This window comes from Crocodylus siamensis, chromosome 3 (genome assembly GCF_052110815.1).
Source record: "Crocodylus siamensis isolate JL-2025a chromosome 3, ASM5211081v1, whole genome shotgun sequence".
In the NCBI taxonomy this organism is placed as follows: domain Eukaryota; kingdom Metazoa; phylum Chordata; order Crocodylia; family Crocodylidae; genus Crocodylus; species Crocodylus siamensis.
The window spans coordinates 117550670-117578414 of record NC_143397.1 but is presented as its reverse complement, the minus strand read 5'-3'; the positions used below and the strand labels follow the sequence as shown (position 1 = coordinate 117578414).

Sequence of the window (27745 nt, the reverse complement as noted above, 5' to 3'; positions counted from 1 at the left end):
TTGTAATTTTGGACACAGCAAGATAAAAGCTGTGGGGTTTTTTCTCTATATATAGATTACCTAATCCAGTATTGTCTGCTGTATAAAAAGTGAACAACACTTCACAGATCGTGTCCACAGGGGCTCAGAATCAAGAGCCATTTTCCCTATGTGTGCCTTTCTTTAAATTTTCTTCTGAAATATATTTATGGTATACTCTAAGGAATTTTTAAATAGATTAATGAAAAAAACAAATAACTATTATGATAGGTGAACAGAAAAAGAAAGTAGTATTTGAAATGTGAAGGAACCCATTTAAGAAACGCATACAGATCTGAATTATAATACTCTGAAGGTACGTCCTGCTGTTTCAATAATGATAATTTGGTTTAAGTAACATCTCCTCCTTAAGGTTTGGTGTTTATTTAGCCCAGGATTCACATACTGATTGAGCCAGAAGCTCCACTACTTGGCTGTTTCATAGGATTTAAAATAATGGCACTGAGAATGATTTGGCAATCTTACTTGTGGGTTAAAGAATCCTGTCATCCAGAACTGATTTGGTCGACCATCCAGCAGCCAACTGCTAAACTGCTGGTTTCTTTCAAGAAGCTCAGTAAACCAAAACCCTAAAGTCGCGGACTCCCAAGAAATTTTGAACCACAGCTTTGGAATTCTGGCATCATACATATTATCCAGCGCATCACGCAAATCTTCTGACATAATAATGGTTCCTGAAACATAAGTAAAAAATTCAGAATGAGACTTATCCTGGCTTTCAAAAGAAATTTAAACTTATAAACAATATTTTGAAACCACAGGAACTTCTGTTTTTCCTAATAACAAAATTATTAAAATGGAGTCTTGTGTTTCCACATAGCAAATATCTCACCTTCCCTGGAGATCTTCAAGAGGTGACTGGATAGGCATCTGGCTGGGGTCTTATGACCCCTCCCACCCCCATGGCAGGGGGTGGGACTAGATGATCTGTCTAGGTCCCTTCTGACTCATTGATTCTATGACTCTATGATTCTATGATCTGCAACAGGCCTCAAGCCATGGCTAATAATTACCAAATCACGTTTATTATATTATGAGTACAAATTATGGTTTTTTTTCTGACAAGTTTTTTTTTCCTCGTTGATATTCATACCTGTGCTTGGAAATCTTAATAATTACAAAAATAGTTTAATATCCACCTTCTGTATAATATAATTGATACACATATTCTATATATGCCATCTATATATTCAGTATGTATTGACAGCTAAGAATCCATTCACTGCAATTAATTGTTATTGATAATGTTTCCATGCATTTTCATTATCAAGAGTCCCCAGCACTGTAATATTAGCTGAATGTGGGATACAGGCAAGAATTTTTCTTTTCCAAGTGACATAGCACACACATGTTCTACATACAGTACAATGGCTTGTATTAAAAATGGCACTCATTGCTTACATCACGCTTTATCAGTGCCAGCACATCAAGCAAGTCAAGATGTTTGACATCAAAGAACAGCTCCATGAAAAACCTGGCATACACCAACGCCCAGAAAGACAAGATCATTACTTAGGGTAATTTCAATGCTCATATTGAATCAAACCATCTAACTAGGTAGGTATTATTAGTAAACATGGCTTTGGAAAATGCAAGCACAATGGTATTTATTCCTAATGAACTGTGCCACACATAACTTTATAATTACAAACAACTGGGTTTTTTTGTTTTAAATAAGAACTGAGCTTCATAGATCTTTCCTGCTCCAAACACTGGCATTTGACTGATTACTTCACTGTCAAGAAAGAAGCTGCTTAGTCCACTGCATTATCCACACAAAGCTCCACATTTTTATCAAGCCACCTACAAGACTTCAAGGGAAAATGCCTCTGAAGAAATAATATATCAAAAGATTGAAGTGTGATACTGTAAAGCAAGAGCTACAGAAGGCAGTAGAATTGCAGCTAAATATTAGTATTAAAACTTCTGGCAACAAGGAAGCTGATTGCAGGTGCTTCAAGGAGTCTGCTCACACAGCTGTTGTGAACATTCTAGGAACGGTGTTCTATTCTTTCCTGGCCATCTAAGTGGCCATTTTGGACACCTAGGCTCGGGACAGACATTACACATAAACTGACTGAAGTGTTAAGAAACTGGTTTAAACCTATAACAGAACAGATGTTCAGCGCACATGAACCAGTTTCAAAATGGCTGAACCTGGTTTAAGATAAACCTAGTTGAATGTAGTATTAGACTTAACTGATTTGGGTCAAGCCAGTTAATATAATGTCTGTCCCAGACCCCTTCCTGGTTTAAGTTAAGCCAGAGTCCCCCAGGATCCCACATGCTTTGCAGCCCTGGGCTGCAAAGAACAGGCTGGACCCACCTCTCTCTTCCCTGGCCAGAGCTCCCGGGAAGACTGCAGGCCCAGCAGAATCTGCTTGGTTTCCCTCACTGCTCAAGCCAGGATTCCCCCTCCCTCCCATCTCTCACAGCCCAGACCCAAGCCCCATGGACCCTAGTCATGTGGTATGCTAGCTAATGCTGAGAGGTGTGTGTGTGTATCTCCAATTTCACTGGGACTGGACAAAGGCAGACAGAACAGTGTCTACTTAGGGCGTTTTGAAGCTAATCAAGAGGTCAGCTGGTAATGTCCCTCCTTGGAACAAGCTGTTTAAAAAGAGCTTGAACTAATTAACGAGAGAGGCTTTTGTTTTGCTGACAGGCTGATAAACACTGTGGTTTTATCAGCCCCTCCTGCTGGTTTGCAGCCCTGTCAGGTTTGCAGACAGGGAGAGGGAGACTGAAAAGCTTGATACTATCAACAGATGCATTCACTGCACACCCCACTTTGCCCCATGGTGCTAGCTAGGGCCTGGGGTTCGGCAACACTCCTGCCCCTTGAGCAGTGAGCCAGGGAAAAGCCTGAGATGGTGAAGGCAAGGATGGGGATTTAAACCTCTCCCTAATCAGGGCATCCTGCCAGGGCCTGGCCACCCCACCCCTCCAGCTCAGCATTGTGAAAGGGAAGGGATGGCTGTTCTAGCAACTTCTCCCCCCCCGCCATGGCTTCTATCCTGAGCCACTGCAGGCCATTTAGGTGACTGGGAAAGAATAGCATGCTACTAGGGATGTCCAGAAACATCAAGACTGGTTCAGTGAGAATGCTACGGGTACAAAGAAATCATTTGAGAAACATCATTAATATTCAACTTAGATAACTGACAAAACATCAGCACTAAAAAATGCACTTTTTATAATATGCATAACACTCAATCTAAACTGAGAGCTATGCATGATACCTGCCAAAGCAAAAGAGCATATGAGTTACAGTCATACTTTGACTGAAGTGATACAAGGAAGTTCTATGGCGGTTTTAAAATAGTGAATAAGCCTCATCCAAGTTTCACAGTTTCATAGTTTCATTGTTTCTAGGGTTGGAAGGGACCTGAGCAGATCATCGAGTCTGACCCCCTGTTATGGCAGGAAAGAATACTGGGGTCAAATGACCCCAGCAAGGTGTGTATCCAGCCTCCTCTTAAAGACCCTCAGGGTAGGAGCCAGCACCACTTCTCTTGGAAGTTGGTTCCAGATCCTAGTGTTTCCATCCTTGTTACGAAATTTAATGGAAACACCCTCCTGAATGAAAAGAACTAAATCTAGAACCTGCTGTTTGTGGAATCCATCATCAGGGATGTGGCCACTGATCAACTCCCTCAGCAGCATACCATCAATTAAATTCTTGCCAATTAATCTATCACTTTAAAGACTGTAAAGGCAATCATACTGATCTAAAGTAGCAAAAAACCTGGCTCTCATGCTATTCCATCTGAAATCTATATAACTGATAAGATTACTTAATCTAGTGTCTCACAGGACATGTGTACATCACCTCCGTAATGAGACTACAGCTCAAAACTGAACCCCACCAACCTGCTCCCGCTGCTGCACTGCATGCTCCAAACCCAGAATGGAGGTTCTGCAGACCCTTGAGGGACATCCCCTGCCACCACTCTCAAGGTTGCTAGAGACACTGATTTCAAGAATGGTGCTGGGGACTGCCCCTAGAGCAACCTTACCACACCAGTTTCAAGTTTAGAGTGTGGGGGGTGGGTGGGTTTTTGGTTTTGATGATAATCTCAAGACACTGCACAGGAAGTGTCCACAGTGCTCTTTTGGGTGATATGGCATACTGGAGCAATCTGCCAAAGTACAGAAGTACTTCTATTTTTCATATATAAAGTATTATATAAGAATAATACACACACACGCACGCACACACATCTCAAGATCGCAGAAAGCAACTAACAGCATGGAGAATACGTATATGAGTAATAGAAGTATCTTTGTACTTTTGCAGATTGCTTCATATAGGTTGCTGCCAGGTTAGGCATGTATATAAGCATCCATGCAAACAAGGCCACACATTTATATAATGTGCATATGTGACCATTGCCAGGGCATTTCATTATATATATAATGTTCTGTTTATATATAAGATATGGATATATGGCCCTGTGTTCAGGGATGATTATGTATGTACCCAAATTAGCAGCAATGAAATATGATGAAGTATGAGTGAGACACCTCTCATAGTTTCTAGGGTCGGAAGGGACCTGAGCAGATCATCTAGTCCGACCCCCTGCCATGGCAGGAAAGAGTGCTGGGGTCAAACGACCCCAGCAAGGTGTCCCATCTAACCTCCTCTTAAAACCCCCCAGGGTAGGAGCCTGCACCACTTCTCTTGGAAGCTGGTTCCAGATCCTAGCCGCCCTGACTGTGAAGGGCCGCCTCCTGATATCTAGCCTAAACCTACCCTCTGCCAGCTTGTGACCGTTATTCCTGGTCACTCCTGGCGGTGCTCAGGGGAACAGGGACTCCCCCAATGCCTGCTGATCCCCCCGACTAGTTTATAACAGGCCACTAGATCCCCCTTCAGCCTTCTCTTCTGGAGGCTGAACAGGTTCAGGTCCTGTAGCCTCTCCTCATAGCGCCTACCCTGCTGTCCCCTGATCATGCGAGTGGCCCTCCTCTGGACCCTCTCCATGCTGTCCACATCCCTCTTGAAGTGTGGCACCCAGCACTGGATGCAGTACTCCAACTGCATCCTGACTAGTGCCACATAGAGGGGGAGGATCACCTCTTTGGACCTGCTCGAGATGCATCTGTGGATGCATGCCAAGGTACGGTTGGCCTTCCTGACTGCCTCCCCACACTGCCGGCCCATGATCATCTTGGAGTCAATGATGACTCCAAGATCCTTTTCCACCTCTGTGCTGACAAGAGGGGAGTTCCCCAACCTGTAGGTATGGTGCTGGTTGTTCCTCCCCAGGTACATCATCATTATGTATGTGTGTGTGCATGCATGTGTGAGCATTATGAGGGAATCACCTTACTAACGGTTGCTGGCAAGACCCTTGCAAGCATCATACTTAGCTTCTTCACTTGCCACATTGCAGAGAAATTCTGCTCACCAGTAAATAAGGATCAAGGCAAAAATATCCAACCTTTGTTGTACAGAAAATGGAAGAGAAATAAAAAGAGCAGAATACTAATTTAATCTGTGTCTCTGCTGATTTTACAAAGGCATTTGACACAATCAGCGGAAAAGGCTTCTGGAAATTTCTAAAATTGGAAAAACTGGGTGTCCTGACATATACATTGTAATGGTTAGACAGTGGTTAGACAAATTCATGATGGGATGATGGCACGAGTAATGGAAAGTGGGACTACGTCCATGCCATTTCTAGTAGCAAACATATAAGAAGACTGTGCCCTCGTACCCATACTATTTAGTGTCTTGTTTGTTCACACACTGCTAGTTGTTTTCTGTGGTCTTGATATAACTATCCAGACTAGATTCAGAACTGATGCATAGCTATTTAATCCCTGATGTCTGTGAATGAAAACAAGCTTGCACACACACAAGCTTGTTTTCACTGGGTAATGACTGTGCCCCAGTTGATCATTCTCAAGAAGATATGCATTGCAGCTACATGCTCACATGTTGGACTGATTATTAGTTTTAAAAAGTCAGAGGTTATATATCAGCCTGTGTCTGGTAAACCCTACATACCACCAATCAATGGCATATGCTTCAAGCTACAGGCGAATTCATCCATCTGGGTCATGCTCCGACAAAGTTCATTCAATGATGACGTTTCCAACAGAATCACTACAGCACAGACAGACTTCAAAAGATTACATGAACATTTAAGAGATAGAGAGGTATAAATTGTAGACAAAATTAAAAAATTCTAGAATCATGTGAAGCATGAACAATCTACAGCTATAATGTCAAGCTACTGAAACATTTCTATCTAAAGCAGCTAGGAAAACTAATGAAAAAGATGGCATAAGAGAATTCCAAATACTAGAGTCCTCCAGAGAGTAAATATATTTCAGATATACTGTGATTATGAAGGTACAACTGAGGGGCTGGACAAATGTATACTCAGAGTGGCTTTAAAAAAGGAGGACAAACTTCTGGTCACACTGTAACTATAGCAAAACAAGTATAGCAAAAACATTCTAACTTTTACATTGCTTTAACTCTGTCAAAGTTAGGGTGATTTAGCTCACTTGTACCCTATAGTAGGAGTGCTTAATCCTATCTGGCCAACAACTGTGTCATCTGGCCCATGGGACTTCTCGTGGGTCTGGAAGTTTGCAATCGGGAGAGCAGTGGCACCACTCTTGTGCTGCCAGATTTCTGGACCTGCGGGGAACCCCAACTCTACACACTGAATTAGGCACACCACTGTCCTATAGGATCATGAACATGTGCCAGAACATCACAGCTGATGCATCCTACTGAGCACAAACTCTGTGTTCCTTTTAGAAGCTGCTCCAAGTGCATGTGTGTCTGCAGCTTAAGATGGCCTGGCTGATACAGTATGTCTGATGATAACTAGCTCCCCAGGAAAATCCCTTATGAGCAACTGTACTGCAGGCAATGGAAAAAATACATGCACTGTCTAAGAACACCCTTGAATCAATCCAGTGTTCATGTTTAAAGCTGAGAAATGGTACACATTGGTCCATTGTGCCTTAAAGAATTGTGAGAACCAATGCATCACAGATGCAGTACACAAGTGACAGCCAAAAGTCTGGGCATCAGGGTGAACCCACCCAGTCTATAATATCCACTTTCATGTGTCCAGTCTGTAACCATATTATAATAAGCTGAGGCACAGCTGGAGCAGATTCTGTCCCAGGCCCAGTCTCCAGATGGGGGTAATCAAGCTCAATGATCTCTCAGGAAGAGGCCCCATTCACAGTGCCTATATAAGCTCAGAGCAGACAGTAAAGAGGTGTCAGGATAACAGACCATCTTGTACTTCTGGCTTGCTTGGAACTTCGAAATCTGACTCTGCACTCACTTTGCAAGGTTACACAGCTGGCTAGAAGAACTTTAAGACAACACTATCTCCTATCTTTGTAGTCTCTTCACTTTTGCTTCAAATTCCCATGGCCAGGTACTCTGGGACAGGGAAAGGTAGTGAGCCTTCTTAACACCCCCTTAACTGGGTTGGGGTTCAATTTTCTAGGCCCTGATAGTGTTGGGACCTATGGGTATACTTTCCCTGGGGGACCTTTCAGAGGGCTTCTCCCTTGTCCACTGCCAGCTTCTTTAGGGACCAGCTATGCCACCCAAGGGGGACATGCTGAAGCCTTCCAACTAAAGGAATACAGTCTCTCCTTCACTGACATGATATGAAGACACACAAAGGAAACCACGTGGGGTAGGTAGTGTTGTGTTACACATGGCAACACTATTAAAATAACCCTGCATGGTGACTCACAATTGCTGCTGAACATAAGGCACTCAGACTTCTGGTCAGGACATGAAGCAAACCCAACAGAAGGATGGCAGAAGCTGAGAAGATGTTCTCACTTTCCTGGCCCTGGCTACAACTTTGCATTAATAAGCTAGGAGTAGGAGTCAGCTTTGGCAGCAGGGATACAGCACTTAAATTTTAGCACCCTAGCAGACCATGGGCCATCTGTAGCATTGTTATACTGTACATTCATGCAGATGACATGCTTTGATAAAAATAAAAATTGTGCATTGAAACTAAATTTATTACAAAATGAGAGCAATATAAGCAAATATCCTGCAGAATGTATGCACACCCAAACAACACTGTGATGGATACCTTAGAAATACGTCACAGACATATGATTTATTGAGTGAATATACTTCTACTACCTAAAAAAATCAGAGGGCAGCTATCCATAAAGGGACTGACTGAATAGCCTATTACTGTATAGTGTCAAGCTATAATGTTCCACAAACCTCACTTGCCTACTGTTTTTAACTAACTTATTTTGGGATTTTATGTGGTGGTGTTCCTTTTCTTGGGTGCAACAAAACCCATATGAAGTTGATAGACTAAAGGTTAGGCCATTTAAAGACTTTGGGAAATTTTTATGTTTCTAAAATAACATGAACTGTAAGCAACTCTCTTGCACACAGATTAAAGCTTTTAAAAACAGGTTTCCTCTTCCCAGTTGCCCTGAGTTAATACCATCTCATTCTCAAAGCGTGTCCAAATTCATTGAAGTGCTGAACAGAGACTACCGTAGGTGTTCAATTTAATAGCAGAGGTTTGTCACTAATTAAAATAATTATGTCAAGCAGCTACAAAACTACATTTTAAAACATTTAAATTATTGTGAGGATCTTAATTTAGAATGACTCATAACCGTATGAATGCTTTCTTCAGATGTTATTAGCACTTCTATTATTTTTAAGCAGTAGCCTCTTGTTACTATTTGGTCTACCTAACCCACATACTGAGCTGGATCTGAATAACTTTGATTACAGAAAGGTTTGGATATAGATCTGTAACTTGATTTCTCTCATTTGGGAAGGTCTGTATTCAAGCCAGAGATGTAAAAATCATATCCAGATGTTAGGGATCTTATGTATTGTTGCAGACAACTGTTGCACTTAGAGCCTGATTCTCTTTTCAGTTGCATAGATATAAATCAGGAATAACAGCCAAAGAAATTAGACAGGGATAAAACCAGCATGAGGAGAGAGTTAAGCCTCTCATTTCCATAATCATATATTGCTGCCAAGTAATAGGGACTGTGCCTTTCCCACACAGAGGATGCATCTACACAAGATGCTAAAAGCGCAGGAGACTAATTCTACTGTACGTTAGTGCTTCACAGCGAAAGCCATGCTAATGCACTAAGGCACAACAGAATTAGTCTACTGTGCATTAGTGTCACACAAAAGATGTGTGCCAGTGCTGTTGTGCAGGAGCACCAATTATAGCACTTTAAGTTAGTAACTGTTATTACAGGTACTAAACTTCATGTGCCATCATTATGGCACATTAATGTACATGTAGACATGCCCAGAAGGTCTGTGTGAGGTGTTGTGAAGACCATGCTATTTCTATGCATAGCTGGTAATAAAGCTCTTGCTTTATAGAGTTCTTGCAAACACTTCCAGCACTAAGTAACCACACAGTTACTACACTGTCAACTTTTTCTACTCTCTCTCAAGTTCACAACTCAAGTAAGAGGCCTGACTATCTGACATTGTTTCTGGATCCTACTGCCCTTTAAGAGGTGCTCTGGGCCCCTAGTTTACCAGCCCAGCAACACCGAGTGAGCCCTCTTCCTCCTGGAGCCTATGGGGGTTGCTGATTAAAGCAACTCAAAAACAGTTTCTTCAAACACAAGCCTTATTTATTCACCCAACAGCAAAGAGAAGGCAGTAGAAAGATGCAAACAAGAAGCCTAAATAATATTTCTCCTTACCTAAATTTTAATATCTTCTGCAACTTTTATTTCCAGTCCAGTCACCTCCATTTCTAGGTTTGCAAAAGTAATCTGTATGCGCTTTGTGTATCTGCTTGCATCTTTGTCAGTACAATTTTCTGAGCAGCCGCTGGCAACTTACTGAACACCCTTTCTTGTTTTAGACCCTAGGTCCTTTAATAGCGTACTATCCCAAATGATGCAAGACGTCAACATGAGAAAAGGGAACTGAAAGAATCTGGCTGGACCCAGGCGGTGACATTTCACAATTTATAGCTCCCTCCAGTCCAGATTAATCTCTCAAGGACTTCTGGGATTCTTCTAGACAGTAACTTGTCTTTGTTGTAATTTTTTGTTCTTTTTGTTTCTTCCCTAATGGACTCTATTGATTTAATTCCTTGTAGTCAGGTAACATCATCCAGCCCACCGATTATTACCCCATGGTCCTTGTCCATGTGGGTACTAACGATGCGGCCAGGAGAACCCCTGATCACCTGATGGAGGACTACCATGCTCTGGGAGGCGTGCTGAGGGAGATGGGCGCACAGGCGGTCTTCTCTTCCATCCTGCCAGTAAGCGGTCGAGGCAGACGTCACGAGATGTGCACAGCGGAGACCAACTGGAGGCTACAGGAATGGTGCTTCGAGGCGGGCTTTGGCTTCCTCAGCCATGACCGGCACATCGTGATGAGAGACATGCTGGGATGGGATGGGCTCCACCTTTCCCCTAAAGGTAAGCGTGTGTTCTCTTCCAGGTTGGTGAACCTCCTTCGGCGGGCTTTAAACTAGGCTCGTCGGGGGAGGGGGAAGATGAGGGCGGAGGAGACGATGAACTACCAGGCCCAGCAACAGCCAGCGAGCCCAGACCAATGGTCAAAAGGGAGAAACAGGTAAGCGATGGGGGACGGGGCATTGCTGAGACTAGGGGGTCAGTGGGCACAACCGTTGGAGGCCTCAAATGCCTCTACACGAATGCTCGAAGTATGGGGAAGAAGCAGGAGGAACTCACCCTCCTCCTAGCTGTCACCAGCCCTGACATAGTAGGGATCACAGAAACGTGGTGGGACTCATCGCATGACTGGGCGGTGAGTGTCAAGGGCTACAGGCTATACAGGAAGGACAGGATAGGAAGGAAAGGTGGAGGAGTAGCACTCTACATCAAGGAGGAATATACTTCCTCGTTAATTAGCAAGGGGGTAGAGGGGGGGCACTCTGAGGTGCTCTGGGTTAGAGTAAAAGGCAGTCCAGGGGAGAGAGACTTAACGGTGGGAGTCTACTATAGACCTCCCAACCAGGGAGAAGAGCTCGACCAGGAATTCTTAGGTCAGCTTACAGAGGCAGTGAGAGCTAAGGATGTGGTCATCATGGGGGACCTGAACTTCCCAGACATCTGCTGGGAGGAGCAGTCAGCCAAGTCTGATCGCTCACGTCGGTTCTTAGCCAGAGTGCAGGACCTCCATCTAACCCAGGAGGTGCACAGTCCCACCAGGGGAGACGCCTTGTTGGACCTGGTGCTGGCCACGGGTGATGACCTGGTGAGGGGGCTGCGGGTGATGGGCCACCTGGGAGACAGTGATCATCGCTTGCTGGAATTCACCATCCAGCGTAAGGTGGCAAAGGGCTGCAGCAAGGCAACAGCCCTAGACTTTAGGGGGGCTGACTTCAACAAGCTAAGGAGGATCGTTGGGGAAGTGCTGAGGACCCAGAGGGGAAGGGAATCAGATGTCGAAGGTGAGTGGTTGCTCCTTAAGGAGACGATCCTCCATGCCCAAAGGGAGGTAATCCCAACAAGGGTCAAAGGGAGCAGGAGGGCACATAAACCCCCATGGCTCACTAAGAGCATCCGGGAATGCCTCCTTGCTAAAAGGGAGGCATATACCCAATGGAGAGATGGGGTCATCACCAAGAAGGACTATGTTACAGTCACCCGAGGATGTAGTGGGGCAGTCAGGAGGGCCAAGGCAGAGTTGGAGATAGGACTAGCTTCCCGGATTAAGGACAATAAGAAGTCCTTCTTCAAATACATAGGGGGTAAAAAGAGGGTCCCGGGTAATGTGGGGCCCCTGCAGGACACGATGGGCAACTTAGTCATCACGCCAGATGACAAAGCTAACATATTTAACGATTTCTTTGCCTCTGTCTTCCTAAGTAGGGACCCGTTCAGCCACCTCCCTGCTGGGCCCCCCTCGGGCCCCGAGAGAGACACGCCTGGGCAAGGGGTTAGCGAGGAGTTAGTTAGGGTACTTCTGGAGAGGCTGGACATGTTCAAGTCCGCTGGTCCGGATGATCTTCACCCTAGGGTTCTACAGGAACTGGCCGAGGTCATTGCGGGACCCCTGGCGCGGCTCTATGAGCACTCATGGTGCTCTGGCGAGGTGCCGGAGGACTGGAAGAGGGCCAATGTGGTCCCTATCTTCAAAAAGGGAAAAAAAGAGGACCCGGGAAATTACAGGCCAGTTAGTCTTACCTCAATCCCGGGTAAGCTCTTTGAAAAAATTATCCTGGCACACATCCAGGAGGGCCTTGCGGGGGAATGCATGCTCAGGGGCAACCAACATGGGTTCATCAGTGGCAGGTCTTGTCAGACCAACCTGGTGGCCTTTTACGATCAGGTCACCAAATCATTAGACGCAGGGGTTGCTGTGGATGTAGTCTTTTTGGACTTCCGGAAGGCTTTCGACACTGTCTCTCACCCTGTCCTCATCAAAAAGCTGGGAGACTGTGGTGTCGATGCCCACACGGTCAAATGGGTCGCCAACTGGTTGGAGGGCCGCACCCAGAGGGTGGTAGTGGATGGGTTCTTCTCGACCTGGAAGGACGTGGGCAGTGGGGTTCCGCAGGGCTCGGTCCTCGGGCCCGCACTGTTCAACATCTTCATCAGTGACTTGGATGACGGGGTAGAAAGCGCCCTGTTCAAGTTTGCTGATGACACTAAGATGTGGGGGGATGTGGGTGCACTAGAAGGGTGCAATAGGCTACAAGCTGACCTTGACAGGTTGCAACGGTGGGCGGATGAGAATAGGATGGGGTTTAACACTGATAAGTGCAAGGTGTTGCACATGGGGAGGAAGAACCGGCACCACACTTACAGGTTGGGGAACTCCCCTCTTGCCAGCACGGAGACGGAAAAGGATCTTGGAGTCGTCATTGACTCCACGATGAACGTGGGCCGGCAGTGTGGGGAGGCAGTCAAGAAGGCCAACCGTACCCTGTCATGCATCCACAGATGCATCTCGAGCAGGTCCAGGGAGGTGATCCTCCCCCTCTATGCGGCACTGGTCAGGCCGCAGCTGGAGTACTGCGTCCAGTTCTGGGCGCCACACTTCAAGAGGGACGTGGACGATATGGAAAGAGTTCAGAGGAGGGCCACTCGTATGATCAGGGGTCAGCAGGGCAGGCCTTATGAGGAGAGGCTACGGGACCTGAACCTGTTTAGCCTCCACAAGAGAAGGTTAAGGGGGGACCTTGTGGCCTGCTACAAACTGGTCAGGGGGGATCAGCAGGTATTGGGGGAGTCCCTGTTCCCCCGTGCGCTGCCAGGAGTGACCAGGAATAATGGTCACAAACTGGCGGAGGGTAAGTTTAGATTAGATATTGGGAGACGCTACTTCACAGTCAGGGCGGCTAGGGCCTGGAACCGGCTTCCAGGGGAAGTGGTGCAGGCTCCTAGCCTGGGGATTTTTAAAAGGAAGTTAGATGAGCACCTTGCCGGGGTCATCTGACCCCGGTGCTCTTTCCTGCTAAGGCAGGGGGTCGGACTAGATGATCTACCTAGGTCCCTTCCGACTCTAGCTACTATGAAACTATGAAACTATGAAACCTAAGGTGAATGTGACATATGTAAAAAATAATACACATAGGGTAGAATTCCATTTCACCCAGGTCCTCCATTACAGGAACCAGGAGACATGCGTTATTATGGAGGGAGATCCTACTCCTAAAATGGGGCACAGAATTGCTCCTATGCTTTAGTTAGGTAACTCAGTATCAAACTTCAGTTTGGTTAACAACTAGCAGAAACAGAATTCTGCATCGTTTTTCAAAATAGCCATATACACAATTCAGTAAGGCCATATACAAAGTAGCTTTGCATATTGTTTGGAAGATTTACCAGCTCAGGAAACAAATCTGTTTACCAACATATTATCATCAGGACTGGTAATAAAGAGAAAATTAGTACCAATATTTTATTTGCCAACCCAAAAATGAAAAAAAATCTTATTCCAAGCAAGGCCAGTAGAACTCTGTAAAGACACTCTGTTTAAAAGGATTTAAACTATTTAAAAGTTGTTTTTGTTTCCCTTGGTTTGTCCAAAGTTTGTAAGGTTTCTTCTGAGCAGTCTTTGATAATCATCACTTTACCTAGTATGCATACGCTTCTTAATAAAGAAAAAATCAACTAATCTAATTTTGAAAAGAATGAGGAACCTGGCTTCATCAGAATCAAGAGAACAGAACAAATTGAGAGTTGCTGAACCAAGCTATTTTTAGTTCTGAGGTGGCAAGAGACTTTAGACTTTTCCCAAAAAAGTCTAACAAACATAGATTTTCCATTTGCTATAATTCATGACTGCCTTTACTGAAATCCTCCAGACATTTCCAAATAAAATTCTAGGAGAGGACTACTCTGATGTCTCCTTCTGTATCTCCCATATAATCTATGGGATCATCAGCGAGGAAAGAATCTAGGACTTTTCAGCCCCATTGCATGAATCAAATGACCTAAGCACAAATATTATTAGCTTTGGCTGCAGTAGGGCTCTTTTTCATCTTTGTAGCTAGCTGTTAAGAAAAAGGGTTCTGAATTGTCTTCTGTCATGGCCATGTTTATATGTGTAAGCATGATAAGCTCCATGAGTGTCAGGTTTTCCCAATTTAACTTCAGTGTCCAATTATTTGCCTAGTTCGTAGGGATAATCTGAGGACAAACTAAATCATGTTTGTAAAATGCTATGTGCAGAGTATTACATCACTACATTGAAATTGCAGATGGGAATAGAATTCAGAGCCTCTTTTGCCTACTTCTTCCAATGTCACGGCCTTTCAAGAAGACAAATGATAGCTTGTATACCCACATACCTGAGGAACTCTTCATGACACTTATTTTTTAATGTAAGGTCCTAGATATTTCAACATGTTGACTGTGCACCTTAGGGTTCATATATGGCACTGATACAATGGTAATGAAACACTTAAAACCAATCTACAAGCCAGCCTCCACCACACAGAACAACAAAGACTCAAATCAAATGATGAAATGGCTTTTAATAACTTGTCAAGTCCAAAACAGAAACCTATGAAAACTAATGAAAAGCACCAGTATTTACCAAGCTCAAACTCTTATTTCAAATTTGGGATTTCCACACCAAGCCTTTTCTGACTTTATATGGGGCCAAAAAAATTAGGAACGTATCTAAGAATGCATCACTTTTTGCTCGCCAGTATCCTTATTTGCATTTTCTCAAACTTTTCAAGCTGGCATAAAGTTATGATTAAAGAATACTAGCACATTGCTTATTGATATCCTAAAATTAGGGGTGCCAAAAGTGTAGTTATAATAAGAAGTGTGTTTAAGTCTAGAAGAAATTCTCCATAATGAACGTCACAGTGACTTTGAAGTCAAAATTTCCATTAATTCTCTTTTGCTTGCTTTCCATTTAGGTCTCATGGCTTATGCTGCAGGTGTTTACACAGTACTTGCACTACTAATATTATAAAGTCTGAAGAACAGCCCAGATTCAGCTAGCTGCAGAAACAAATCTTAATTTATTATAGGTTGTGCAAAAGCTTTTCAGGGGAGGTGTAGTATTCTGAAGTCATATGTTAAGAAGAAAAGTATTTTTCTTCTAACAGTTTAAGCACTGTGGAAATAGCTATGCAGATACTGTGATCATATGACACATGAAAGACATAAGGGATAATAAATCTAAGGCCAACTGCATAGCTTTTATGCATTTTATTTTTCATGAAGTCAGCAGTTCCAAAGGTTTACTATGAAAGCACAAAGTAGTAAGATAAAAGAAATAAATGACAAATGGCTAGAGTTTTATGACAAAAAGTGAATGTGAGAAATATTAATAAAGCAAGTGTAGAGTTTTGTTTATGGAGTACTATGTAGGTAACACAGCATGAGAGAAATCCAAAATAAAAGGCTGCATCTATTTTCCTTGCTGGGACTATGATCTCAGTTATTACTGCTGCTAGCATGTCTCTCTCCGCGCTCACACACTACCTTTGTTTCTGGCGTTACAGAAGCTGCTCGAGGGTCGGGGGAACCCTCAACAAATCCTGTTCCCATCATTTTGATTTGTGAAAGTGATACTCCAGCTCCCTCAAATCAGCTCCTATTCCTGCTGCTGTACATGGGAACTCGAGGAGTACAGGCCGCAACATCAACAAGACAGCTCATTTTGGGCCTTCTTTCACCCAGCAACCTCTAACAGGGTGTGGGAATTGTTTTTTAAAGCAGTTTGCTGAATCTAACATATCACTATAAATGGAAGAGGCTGGTAAAATCACAGCTACACCATTAATTCTCTCTGCCACAGAACTCTGTCCTCTCACCGGAGCTGAGTAAGGTACATGCATAGCATACTAACACCCCAAATCACAGTTCTGTCATGAATACAGGGATGAACTTGTAAAGTCTGACTCCATACCTAGACTGGAGTTTCTTTGAAGTTTGGAGCTTCTGGCTCTGTGGAGTTGGTTGACCCATTTATAGTTACTCTCAAAATGAAATATACACACACTTCAAAACATAATGCCCACGTCCTCTGAAATCAGCATACCATTTTGAAAACACAGCCTATTTAAATTGCTTAAGAGGACAGCCTTCACTGCTGCTTTCACATTTATATATCATTCCAACTGTGAAATAAATATAGGCAATCAATAAGTAATTAAAACAGTTCTAATGAGCAGAACATAACAGTGAGTATCAAGTGTAGCTACAAATCTAATAATTACAATTTAATCTCAAATTATCCCTTAGGACAAAGAGAGCTAATGCCTGGATCTACACGGGTCATTGGGAGGTAAGTCCCCTCCAAACAGAAAGGTTGCTCAATAAGTGCTGACAACATGAGAAGCATCTGCCCTCTTGAATGCTGCCCAATGGACCCCTCAGGAATAGGGCAACCATACTCCTGTTTTGGCTAGGACAGTCCTGGACTTCATAGGTTGTCCCAGCATCCCAGCTACTTGACTAAATTGGAAGCAAAAGTCGCAGATTGGTGGTGCTACCTGCCTGCAAGTGCCTGGCCTGGCTCCTCCTGAGCAGCAGCTGGAGAGTGGTGGGGGTGGGCTAAACTGAGCACTGCTCCTCCTGCCTGAAGCAGGGATCAGCCAGGGTGGGAGGGCCGGGGGAGGATACTGGGGCCAGGGCTCGGGCACCTATGTGGGATGAGCTGGGATGGCCTCCCACTGCCAACAGCCTCATGCCCTGCCACTATGTCCATTGCTGAGGGCCGGGCTGTGTGGCGGTCCCAGGTGGCTGCTGTTGGCAGGAGGGAAGGTGCTGTGTGGATAAGCAATGCAGACTGGCAAAGCCAGGAGGTACCACACAGAGGCCTCTCCCAGTCAGGTCGAACCTCTGCATGCAGGGGATAGAGCTGGCTGTGGGCCTCTGCGTTGTCCTGCTCTTCCCTGCCCTGCCATTAGGGCTCCTGGGAGCCATGGGGTCTGTGCATGTGTTTGGGCCCCCTTCCCAGATTTTCTTACCCTGTCCTGGATTTCTTTACCTGGTTCCAAATTTCCTTCAAAATAATATAGTCAACCTACTCAGGAGAGGAGTGGAATGGTCCATGCCCTTTCATGCCACATTGTTTCCAACCAGCTGCATGTCAGCTCCACTCAGGAGTAGCTTGCACTTGTTATTTTCCACTCTATATATTATAGCAAACAAACCAAACCAAAATGTATTTATTCATGTACAAATGACAAAATTAAATGTTCCAACCCTATTAAAAAAAGATCAAACTGAATACCAATAAAAACATGGGATTCATTCTTACGTATATTAGTTGCCTAAAACAGTAGATTAGCTGAAAGTAACTGCACCAGCAAAACAGGAATACTAAAATAATGGATTCAGGTAAGGAATTCAGACTCAAAGGCCAGGGCAGAGTATGAAATCCCTCGAACCTCAAGGTTGCTTGTAAAGTTTGTCTCCCTGCCTTACCAGTAACAGGTCAGGGTGCCTTTGTTGAGGAGTTTGTGACCCCTTGCGGAGCTATTCCCAAAGACACAGAGTCACTGTCAGTCTCAAAATTTATTCAGCATGCTGGGCACCCAGAGCGAGCTCAGAGTCCCCAAATAAAACTGTTAGAGGCGATTTATAGTTTACAGACAAGATGCGCGCGCAGGTGGGAATTTTCCACTGTATAAGAAAACAAGATATCAGGTCAGTGTGAGAAAACTCTTAATTGTTTCAAAACTGGTTTTTGGCTACATGTTTGTTTTGAAATGGTAACTAATAGGGAGAAAAACTATATCTTTGCTTACTTCAGACTTCAAAGTGAATAGGAATTGGTCATTGCAGAGTCTTATCAGCCTGTCCTTGGAGGCTGAGACTGCTCTACACTATTATTTATGGTCTTGTTAGTAAATTTCTACACCTTGTGGTTGTGTCCAGATTGACTGTGTAGTTTTACCAATGGTAGTACGTTAGACAAGGGATTTCTATAGGGTGGTTTGCATAGGGATGATCCTGCCCCTGGCTGGTGGTTGGACTAGATGACCTCTGAAGATCCCTTGCAGTCCTACTTCTCTATGAAAAGGAAGCTTGAATTAAGCCATTATAACAATGAACGGGTACAATATTGGGAGGAAGGTGCAGTTCTGATTCACCCATGAAGTTCAGGTGAGGGTACAGAGTCATAGAGTTTCAGTTTTCACTTTTCTTTTGAACAAAGCAGAACAGCTAAATATTCCTTCCATGCTGCCAAATGAAAGAGTTATAGTATTCACTCTTGACAGAATGAACCTGCTGGGATCTATTAATTCCAATTATTATTTTCATTGCCAAATTTGATTTGAAAGTGATTTTTTACTGTACTTACCTGACCTCTACCTCAGAAATTATCATATTTAAAAGGCCTGAACACAACCACAGCACAAACTTGATAAGACAGCTGATATCGGACTGTATACACTGAGAAACTGAATATTAAGTGCAAACACACTGTTACTCATCCACATAACGAGTGCGGAGTACTGTGTGTTCTCAGACTTTAAACATATCAGTCATGCCACTGAAAAGACTGATTTTTACCCTTGGTTATGTATCTGCTCAATTGCTATTGACTTAAAATATGGATTGTTCCCACAAATATCAGGAAATATTTAGCTCAAAATTTACAATAAGAGGGTACCATCTTGTACACTACATGCTATTAAAGGGTCTGGAATCTAATCAGTTTTGTATGCAATACTCACGAACATTTTTTCTAGATTATATCCATGACGTTGCTGACGCTTTTATTGTTGCTTTAGTGAACCATGGAAATGAGAGGAAAAAAATCCTTTTTGATTCTGACCTTTGAACAAAGGGAAAAAATGCTTCTCTTTATAGAAGCTAACTGCCTTGCTGTTAAGAGCTTGAAAACCAGCAATGAAAGTAAGCGCATCACAGGCAGTAATTACTCGTCTAAAGGGGCTCATTTGAAGTACTCCAGTTCTTTGCCTGTAGGGTAGAATCTGCTGTCTCCGCAAAACTTTGTGCCTCTGTTGATCTAGGGCATAGCAGAACTGGTCAGATCTAATCAGCAAAATGGAACTTTTTGAGTGTTACTTTCATTTATTGTTAAATCTCCTTAGCTTTGTTTTGTTAGTCTGGATGTGCAACTTAATATTTTCTTCCAAGATAGCTATTTACATTAGAACAAATAGGAAAAATTAGAATGTGGGAGGAAAGGAACAGAAGGGAACATGAACCATCTATTCCACTGTCTTTATTCTGCCACTGCACATGCCAGCATTCATACCTTCACCTCCTTTCACTCTGACTCACTCTAAGTCCATTTACAATTGCTGGAGCACTCCTTGCTCTAAAATGCTGAAGCCCACTATCTTAATGCTGAGTGACTCCCACATTCTTTTAAGATTCAATTAAAAATCATCCTCCTTGGTTATAAACATTTTTATCACCTTTTCAAATCTCATCTGAAAAATGTATACAATTTTTATGCAAATCCAACATGACCTTGAATTTAAGATGGCTCCCTAATAATTAGATGCTATACACAGGAAAATTATACATTTGTTATAATTTTCCACGTATAGAAGCTAAGTACCGGAGTGTTGCCTTAAATTTGCACCCTGCCAGTTTGCTACAATGGGGAAAGCAGCAGCAGGAGAGTGGACCACAGGGGGCGTGTGGAGGGAAGGGGGGAAGGAGATGGGTCCTTTGCCCTCTGCTCCCTCCACTTCTTCCCCTGCAGCTCACCCCCTATTTTGATTGCATCCCTGTCACCTCTCCCTCTGCCACCAACACTCCCCAGTATCTGTCCCAGCACCTGCCCCTACTGCAGCTTGTGCCTCCTTCCCCCTTGTTACCATCAGACTCAGCTCCACCTCCATTCTCTCTTGGGGTATAGCACAGAGCACATGGAAGTGTGGCCCCTGCCTGGCCATTTAGTAGTGCCCCAGGGCAGGAGATGTGTTGCTGCTGCTTGGCTGGGTAGGGGACAAAGCCTCCATATGTTCTGTGCCCCAGGAGGGAATGGAGCTGGAGCTGGAACCATGCCTGGAAGTAAGGACTGAGGGGAAGTTGGGGGGAGGCAGAGGCTGCATAGGGCAGGTAGTGGTGGGGTCAGGTGGCTGCTGTAGCTTTGACTCTGACCCTGACACAGGGCTTGTGAAGGGGTTTTTCCCTCCATGCTGAATGGGGGAAAAAAACCTCATCTTGGGTTTGAGTAAATATGGTATTATTTTCTTCCTTGCTTGTTAAACGCTTTTCTCCCACTCTGCAACTTTGTAACAATTCTTCTGCATTGTTGTACGTACTTATGCCTCAGTTTCACTCAAGTAAATCATTCTGGCATACATTTTGTGCCCCTTGTCCAGCAATTTATCTTTTGTGAGCACTGCAGTACTGCTCTGCAGAGATGCACTGTCTTCAGTGGCGATCTATATGGGTTTAGCAGTACAGGGTCAGGATTTTTTAAACCACTAGAAGTTGAGGTCAATTAGGGAGTGCAATCAAGTGACACTTGCACTAGAACTATTATTAACTGATAACACCATCATCTTCATCATCCTTTAATTGTAAATGTTGTATGGTTATGCCCTTACCATCTATGGCCAATTTGAGATCAGTCAGGGTATTTCGGACTCTTGACAGAACCCGCTGCATTCGGTCAATTTCCTGACGTAGAAATATGTTTATGGGTTGAATGGCTCCCATCTTTTGAAGCTGGGCTTTTACCTAAACAAAACAAAACAACTATTATAATAAATATATTGGCATATCTGTCCTATCAAGATATATTTTCTGCATGATCACTGACATCTAATTCTTCACACTGAAGGCTGATTTCTTTCTACTACAGTTCCAGTTTGTACTCTTTCCTGTCACATCCACCTTCCTTCTCATTAAAATAACTTGGATGTGGCTTCCCATCACAGTCATTTTATTTTTCTACAGATGGCCTTGGTGCAGAGTAATGTTGGGCATTCCCAGATACCAAAACAAGGTCTCTCATACAAAACTGAAGGCTCAAATTGAGATGCTTTTGTATCGATAAAACTTTCAGAAATGGTCTATAAAATCAGTTTCCACCGCAAATTTAGGACCTTATTCTGATAGACAATTATTACTGCATAAGATAAGGGATAGGCAGACCTGGTAATTCTATTTCTGCCAACAGCAGATAGCATGATAATTCTAATGAAATTGATCAGAAGTCAAGCTTTGATCCAATCCTGTGGGTGTTACTTTGTCAAGGCCAAAAGTCCATTACCTGCTGATTTACGCTTTTTGTGAAGGCACTAAGGATAAAGTAAATGCTACTGTAAATGACATTAACATTATATCCAGCAGCAGTCTTCTTCAAAAGGAATGGTAGTGTTGTATATGAACTGGGAGACTTGAAGGTCCAAGCAAATTAAATGCACTGACACTGACAGACTCCATTTCTCAGGTTTCATTCTCAGACCTTTGAAAATACTCTTTTTAACTTTATGTAGTATTCGCCTTGAGGACAGTTACTAAGGAGGTTATTCATTATATTCTAATCATATGCAGACTTGAGTTTAACAGAAAAGTCATCCAAGGAATAGGTGCCAGCAGATTAAACTAATGCTTTGTAATTTGACACCTCATCCTACAGAGTAAGTCAATGTGCTTTTTCTTTCTTTTCATTTTTTAAATTACTAAAAGTTGCTAAAGCTAGAGCACTTAAAATTAATGCTGAGAAAATATAATTTATTGGGGATAATTTATTTTGTGAATAAACCCTATTTTTCTCTTCACAAATGATCCATACAAAGCATATGTCTTATAGGAATTTCATAAGAAATTGTTATTCTTTTGTTTTCTAAAACAGTCAAAGGAAAAAGTGGGTTTTTTTCACTCCAACTGCAGATGTTTCCTCAGCCTGATGAAGGGTATTGGTACCCAAAAGCTTGCAAAGAAGAATTTTTCCAACGATTTGAGTTGGTCTAATAAAAGATTTACCCAAAATACCTTGTCTGTCTTTTTATTCACTTGGTGTTTAGCCTCAGTACCCAAAAGAAAAGGTCTAGTACAAGAACATGCAAGAAGAATATTCCAAATAGAAAAGGGACAACAAAAATTCTGGCCCACTATTTTCAACCTGAAAAACTAAGTCTTTTTTTTTTTTAGTGTAAGTGGCATCTGCATGAAGGATCAGGGGGTAGGTGAGAGTCACAGCAGTGATAGGGTGTGCAGATGGGATCTACAGGAGCGACTGGGGGGGCAGGTGGGATCTGCAATGGGTTTCTGGGGCCCAGGAAGATCAGACAGGATTGAGGGGGTAGAGGGCATCTTAGGGAGGTGACTAGGGTCTATGTTTAATCTCTTGACCCACGCTGTGGCAAACCTACTCCCCTGTCCCTCCCTGCACCGATACTTACTTTCTTGGCTCCTAGCATCAGCAAATGCTGATAAAACTGGGGGAATTGGGTGGGGGGCAAAATCTGAGGCAGCAATTGAGGGACTGGAGGGGGCTGGTTGGTAAGCTTCAGGGGGATGAGGGGCTCAGGGACTAAAAAAAGCCTGCTGCTGGGGGACAGGTACAAGAAGCGCAGCCCTGAGACTTGGGCCAGCAACTGGGCTTTCCCAGCCCTGGGGCTGTGCAGGTAACTATACTGAAGTTCAATGCACCAGTCGAACCTAAATGTATTAAGTTTGAGTCTATGTCAATCAAGGTCTATCTTAGAATGGTTTCTGCCATTTTTAGACTGTTTTAAAATCAAGTGGCTATTTTTAACCCAATCTAACCTCCTAATTACACCACTCCCCCTGTGTCTGCACTTAAAATGAAAGTGGCTTCTCAACTATTTTTATATCAACACAAGCTCCACTTTCTACACAAAGCTATGCTCAGGATTTGGGAATTCTTTTCCATTAGAAATAAACATGCATACACAGTCACACATTTTGATAAATGTATACATGTGCAGTAACGTAACTGAAGGGAGTTACGACCTGCGACCCCCCCCAGCAATAGCCAGCCCCAGGTGTAGCCAGCCTACCAGAGGCATGACACGGATGGGCACGCGCCGCACCCCGAGGGTCCCCTCGGGCTCTACAGCCCCTCCACTGGGCACCTCAGAGACGGCCACCCAGACGGAGCCCATGGTCCCGGGCTCCACGCAGACGGAGCCCCTGGCTCTTGGCTGCGGGGGCTGCCTGTTCCTTTTTCAGGCTCTGGGGCCCAGGAGCATGGCCACCTCCCCTTGTGGGGTCTGCTCCCTACTGGGGTCTCTGGCGCGCCAGCTGGAGGAGCTCCAGGCCACAGTCCAGAGACTGCGTGCCATCAGGGACTGTGAGCAGGAGATAGACTCCTACTGCCAGGCCCTTCTCCCCCGGAGCCGCAGGGGAGAGCTCCGTCTCCCTCCGCGACTAAGGAGGACTCTGGGACCTCCCTCTCTGCCCAGTCAGGGGCATGGACCAAGGTGGTCAAGGGCCTCAAGGCCCGCCGCACCAAGGCCCCTGCCCCGCCGGAGCTTAGCAACAGGTTCGCACCTCTTGCAGCCCCAGCAGAGCCCATGCAGTTGCCAGCTCCCGCAGGCAACCCAGGCTTGACCGCAGCTACTGGCCCCGCTCTCCCCAAGACAAAGCGTAAGGTGTTTGTTGTGGGAGACTCCATCCTGCGGGGCACTGAGGGGGCAATCTGCCGCCCCGACCCCTTAGCCCGGGAAGTCTGCTGCTTCCCGGGGGCCCGTATCCGAGACATTGCGGGTTTAACACTGATAAGTGCAAGGTGTTGCACATGGGGAGGAAGAACCGGCACCACACTTACAGGTTGGGGAACTCCCCTCTTGCCAGCACGGAGACGGAAAAGGATCTTGGAGTCGTCATTGACTCCACGATGAACGTGGGCCGGCAGTGTGGGGAGGCAGTCAAGAAGGCCAACCGTACCCTGTCATGCATCCACAGATGCATCTCGAGCAGGTCCAGGGAGGTGATCCTCCCCCTCTATGCGGCACTGGTCAGGCCGCAGCTGGAGTACTGCGTCCAGTTCTGGGCGCCACACTTCAAGAGGGACGTGGACGATATGGAAAGAGTCCAGAGGAGGGCCACTCGTATGATCAGGGGTCAGCAGGGCAGGCCTTATGAGGAGAGGCTACGGGACCTGAACCTGTTTAGCCTCCACAAGAGAAGGTTAAGGGGGGACCTTGTGGCCTGCTACAAACTGGTCAGGGGGGATCAGCGGGTATTGGGGGAGTCCCTGTTCCCCCGTGCGCTGCCAGGAGTGACCAGGAATAACGGTCACAAGCTGGCGGAGGGTAAGTTTAGATTAGATATTAGGAGGCGCTACTTCACAGTCAGGGCGGCTAGGGCCTGGAACCGGCTTCCAGGGGAAGTGGTGCAGGCTCCTAGCCTGGGGATTTTTAAAAGGAAGTTAGATGAGCACCTTGCCGGGGTCATCTGACCCCGGTGCTCTTTCCTGCCAAGGCAGGGGGTCGGACTAGATGATCTACCTAGGTCCCTTCCGACTCTAGCTACTATGAAACTATGAAACTATGAAACTAGGATCCCGCAGCTCCTCCGGCCCACAGACCACTACCCCATGCTCCTTATACATGTGGGCACCAATGACGCGGCTTGGAGCACCCCCAGCCAGGTCATGAGGCGCTACAGGGAGTTGGGAGTGGGGCTTAGGGGTCTGGGAGCTCAGGTGGTGTTTTCGTCGATCCTCCCAGTCTCGGGCTATGGGCTGAGGAGGGAGAGGAGGATCCACGCGGTGAACCAAAGACTGCGGCACTGGTGTTATCGGGAAGGCTTTGGCTTCCATGACCACAGCCCGCTCTTTGGAGAGAGAGGCAGCGAGCTGCTGGGAAGAGATGGCCTCTACCTCTCTCCCCTGGGGAGGAGGCTCTTCTCAGCCAGGCTGGCTGACCTGCTCCACCGGGCTTTAAACTAAGCCCGCTGGGGGATGGGGGGACTACTGCCCCTGCTGGCCTGCTGAACGGCCCTTGCAAAGCCAGCAGACCAAGGCACTTAAGGGGGCACTTAAGGGAGCCCACCCCTGCCCCAGCCCTGGCACAATCTGTGGGCAAGGCAAGAGCCCCCAAGGGCATACTTGCCTGCCTGTACACTAATGCCAGAAGCCTGGGCAACAAGCAGGACGAGCTCGTCCTCCTGCTCAGTGCAAAGAAATATGATGTCACTGGGATAACGGAGACCTGGTGGGACTCCACCCATGACTGGACCACAGGTATAGAGGGCTATACCCTATACAGGAGGGATCGTGTTGACAAAAGGGGCAGGGGTGTAGCTCTCTATGTGAAGGAAAGCTACATGTCCCTGCAAGCTGATGTTGGCGACCGGCATGGCCAGCTAGAGACCCTCTGGGTAAAAATTCGTGGGGAATTCGGCACAGGGGACACAATGGTGGGAGTCTACTACAGACCTCCCACTCAAAGTCCCGAGCTTGACCAGGAGTTCGCCTGGGAACTGACTGAGGCCGCTTGCTCCAGGACCTTGGTTGTCATGGGTGACTTCAATTACCCGGACGTCTCGTGGGAAGATCACTCAGCTAAATCTGAACAGGCGCAAAGCTTTCTCTCGTGCGTGGATGACCTCTACCTGACTCAAGAAGTCTATGGGCCAATGAGAGGCAAAGCGCTGCTTGACCTGGTACTGGCTACGGGGGACGACCTAATCGGCGACCTAGTGATTGATGGGAAGTTGGGTGACAGCGACCACGAGCTGATCACCTTCATCATCCGCCGGAAAGCCTACAAAGGATGGAGGACGGGATTCACCTCCAAGGAGGATTACTCCGCGCTGGTTGGGTCCTGCAGGGACCAAACCAGGAAAGCCAAGGCTGCAACTGAACTCCAACTAGCTTCAGGCATCAAGGACAACAAAAAGTCCTTTTTCAGATATGTCGGGAGCCAGAGGAAAAGCAAGGGCAATGTTGGACCCCTGGTAAACCAGATGGGGCAACTGACAACTGATGCCCAGGAAAAAGCCAACCTATTAAATAGGTACTTTGCGTCAGTCTTTCATCAGTCACACGGGATGCCCATGCCTGCTATGGGACAGGGAAATCTGGGTGAGGGGGATCCCCTACCCTCCATCAATGCTGACCTCGTGAAGGAACACCTTGAGAAGCTGGATACCTTCAAGTCAGCTGGCCCTGACAACCTGCACCCCAGGGTACTCAAGGAGCGGCGAGGGTCATAGCCCAGCCCCTGGCACGGATCTTTGAAAACTCCTGGCACTCTGGTGTAGTGCCTGAAGACTGGAAGAAGGCCAATGTGGTGCCGATCTTCAAGAAAGGGAGGAGAGTGGATCTGGCTAACTACAGGCCCAGTAGCCTGACTTCTATCCTGGGGAAGATCTTAGAAAAGTTTATTAAGGAGGCCATCCTTGAGGGACTGGCCCAGGCTAACATTCTAAGGGATAGCCAGCACGGGTTTGTTGCGGGTAGGTCTTGTTTGACCAATCTCATTTCCTTCTATGACCAGGTGACCTATCACCTGGACAAGGGAGAAGAGATTGATGTCATATATCTTGACTTCAAAAAAGCTTTTGATCTGGTATCCCATGATCACCTCTTGGCCAAACTGCTCAGTTGTGGCCTTGGCTCCACCACGATCCGCTGGCTGGGAAATTGGCTTCGTGGTCGGACCCAGAGGGTTGTAATCGATGGCAGTCATTCATCGTGGTGCTCTGTGACCAGTGGGGTCCCTCAAGGCTCTGTCCTGGGACCCATACTGTTCAACATCTTCATTAACGATGTGGACACTGGAGTCAGGAGTGGACTGGCCAAGTTCGCCAATGACACCAAACTTTGGGGCAAAGCATCCACGCCAGAAGATAGGCGGGTGATCCAGGCTGACCTGGACAAGCTCAGCAAATGGGCAGACAAGAACCTGATGGTGTTTAACACTGAAAAATGCAAGGTTCTCCACCTTGGGAGGAAAAACCTGCAGCTTCCTTATAGGCTCGGCAGTGCTACATTGGTTAGCACTACAGAAGAAAGAAACTTGGGGGTCATCACTGACCACAAGATGAACATGAGCCTGCAATGTAATCCTGCGGCTAGTAAAGCGACCAAAATGCTGGCGTGCATCCATAGATGCTTCTCGAGCAAATCCCGGGACGTCATTCTCCCCTCGTACTCGGCCTTGGTGAGGCCGCAGCTGGAGTACTGCATCCAGTTTTGGGCTCCACAATTCAAAAAGGATGTGGAGAAGCTTGAGAGAGTCCAGAGGAGAGCCATGCGCATGATCAGAGGTCAGGAAAACAGATCTTACAATGACAGGCTGAGAGCCACGGGACTCTT

The 27745-nt window shown here is 45.5% G+C and overlaps 1 protein-coding gene across 1 annotated transcript in view; it reads right to left on the bottom strand.

Annotated features, from left to right (window-relative positions):
- LOC149868730 (dynein axonemal heavy chain 5-like) overlaps positions 1-27745 on the bottom strand; it is a 265120-nt gene that overhangs the window by 15077 nt on the left and 222298 nt on the right. The window contains exons 72-73 of the mRNA XM_090037668.1: positions 21054-21186; positions 505-713 (exon numbers count right to left, since the gene is read on the bottom strand). Coding sequence (XP_089893794.1) covers positions 505-713; positions 21054-21186 — 342 coding nt within the window. The remainder of the gene's footprint in view (positions 1-504; positions 714-21053; positions 21187-27745) is intronic.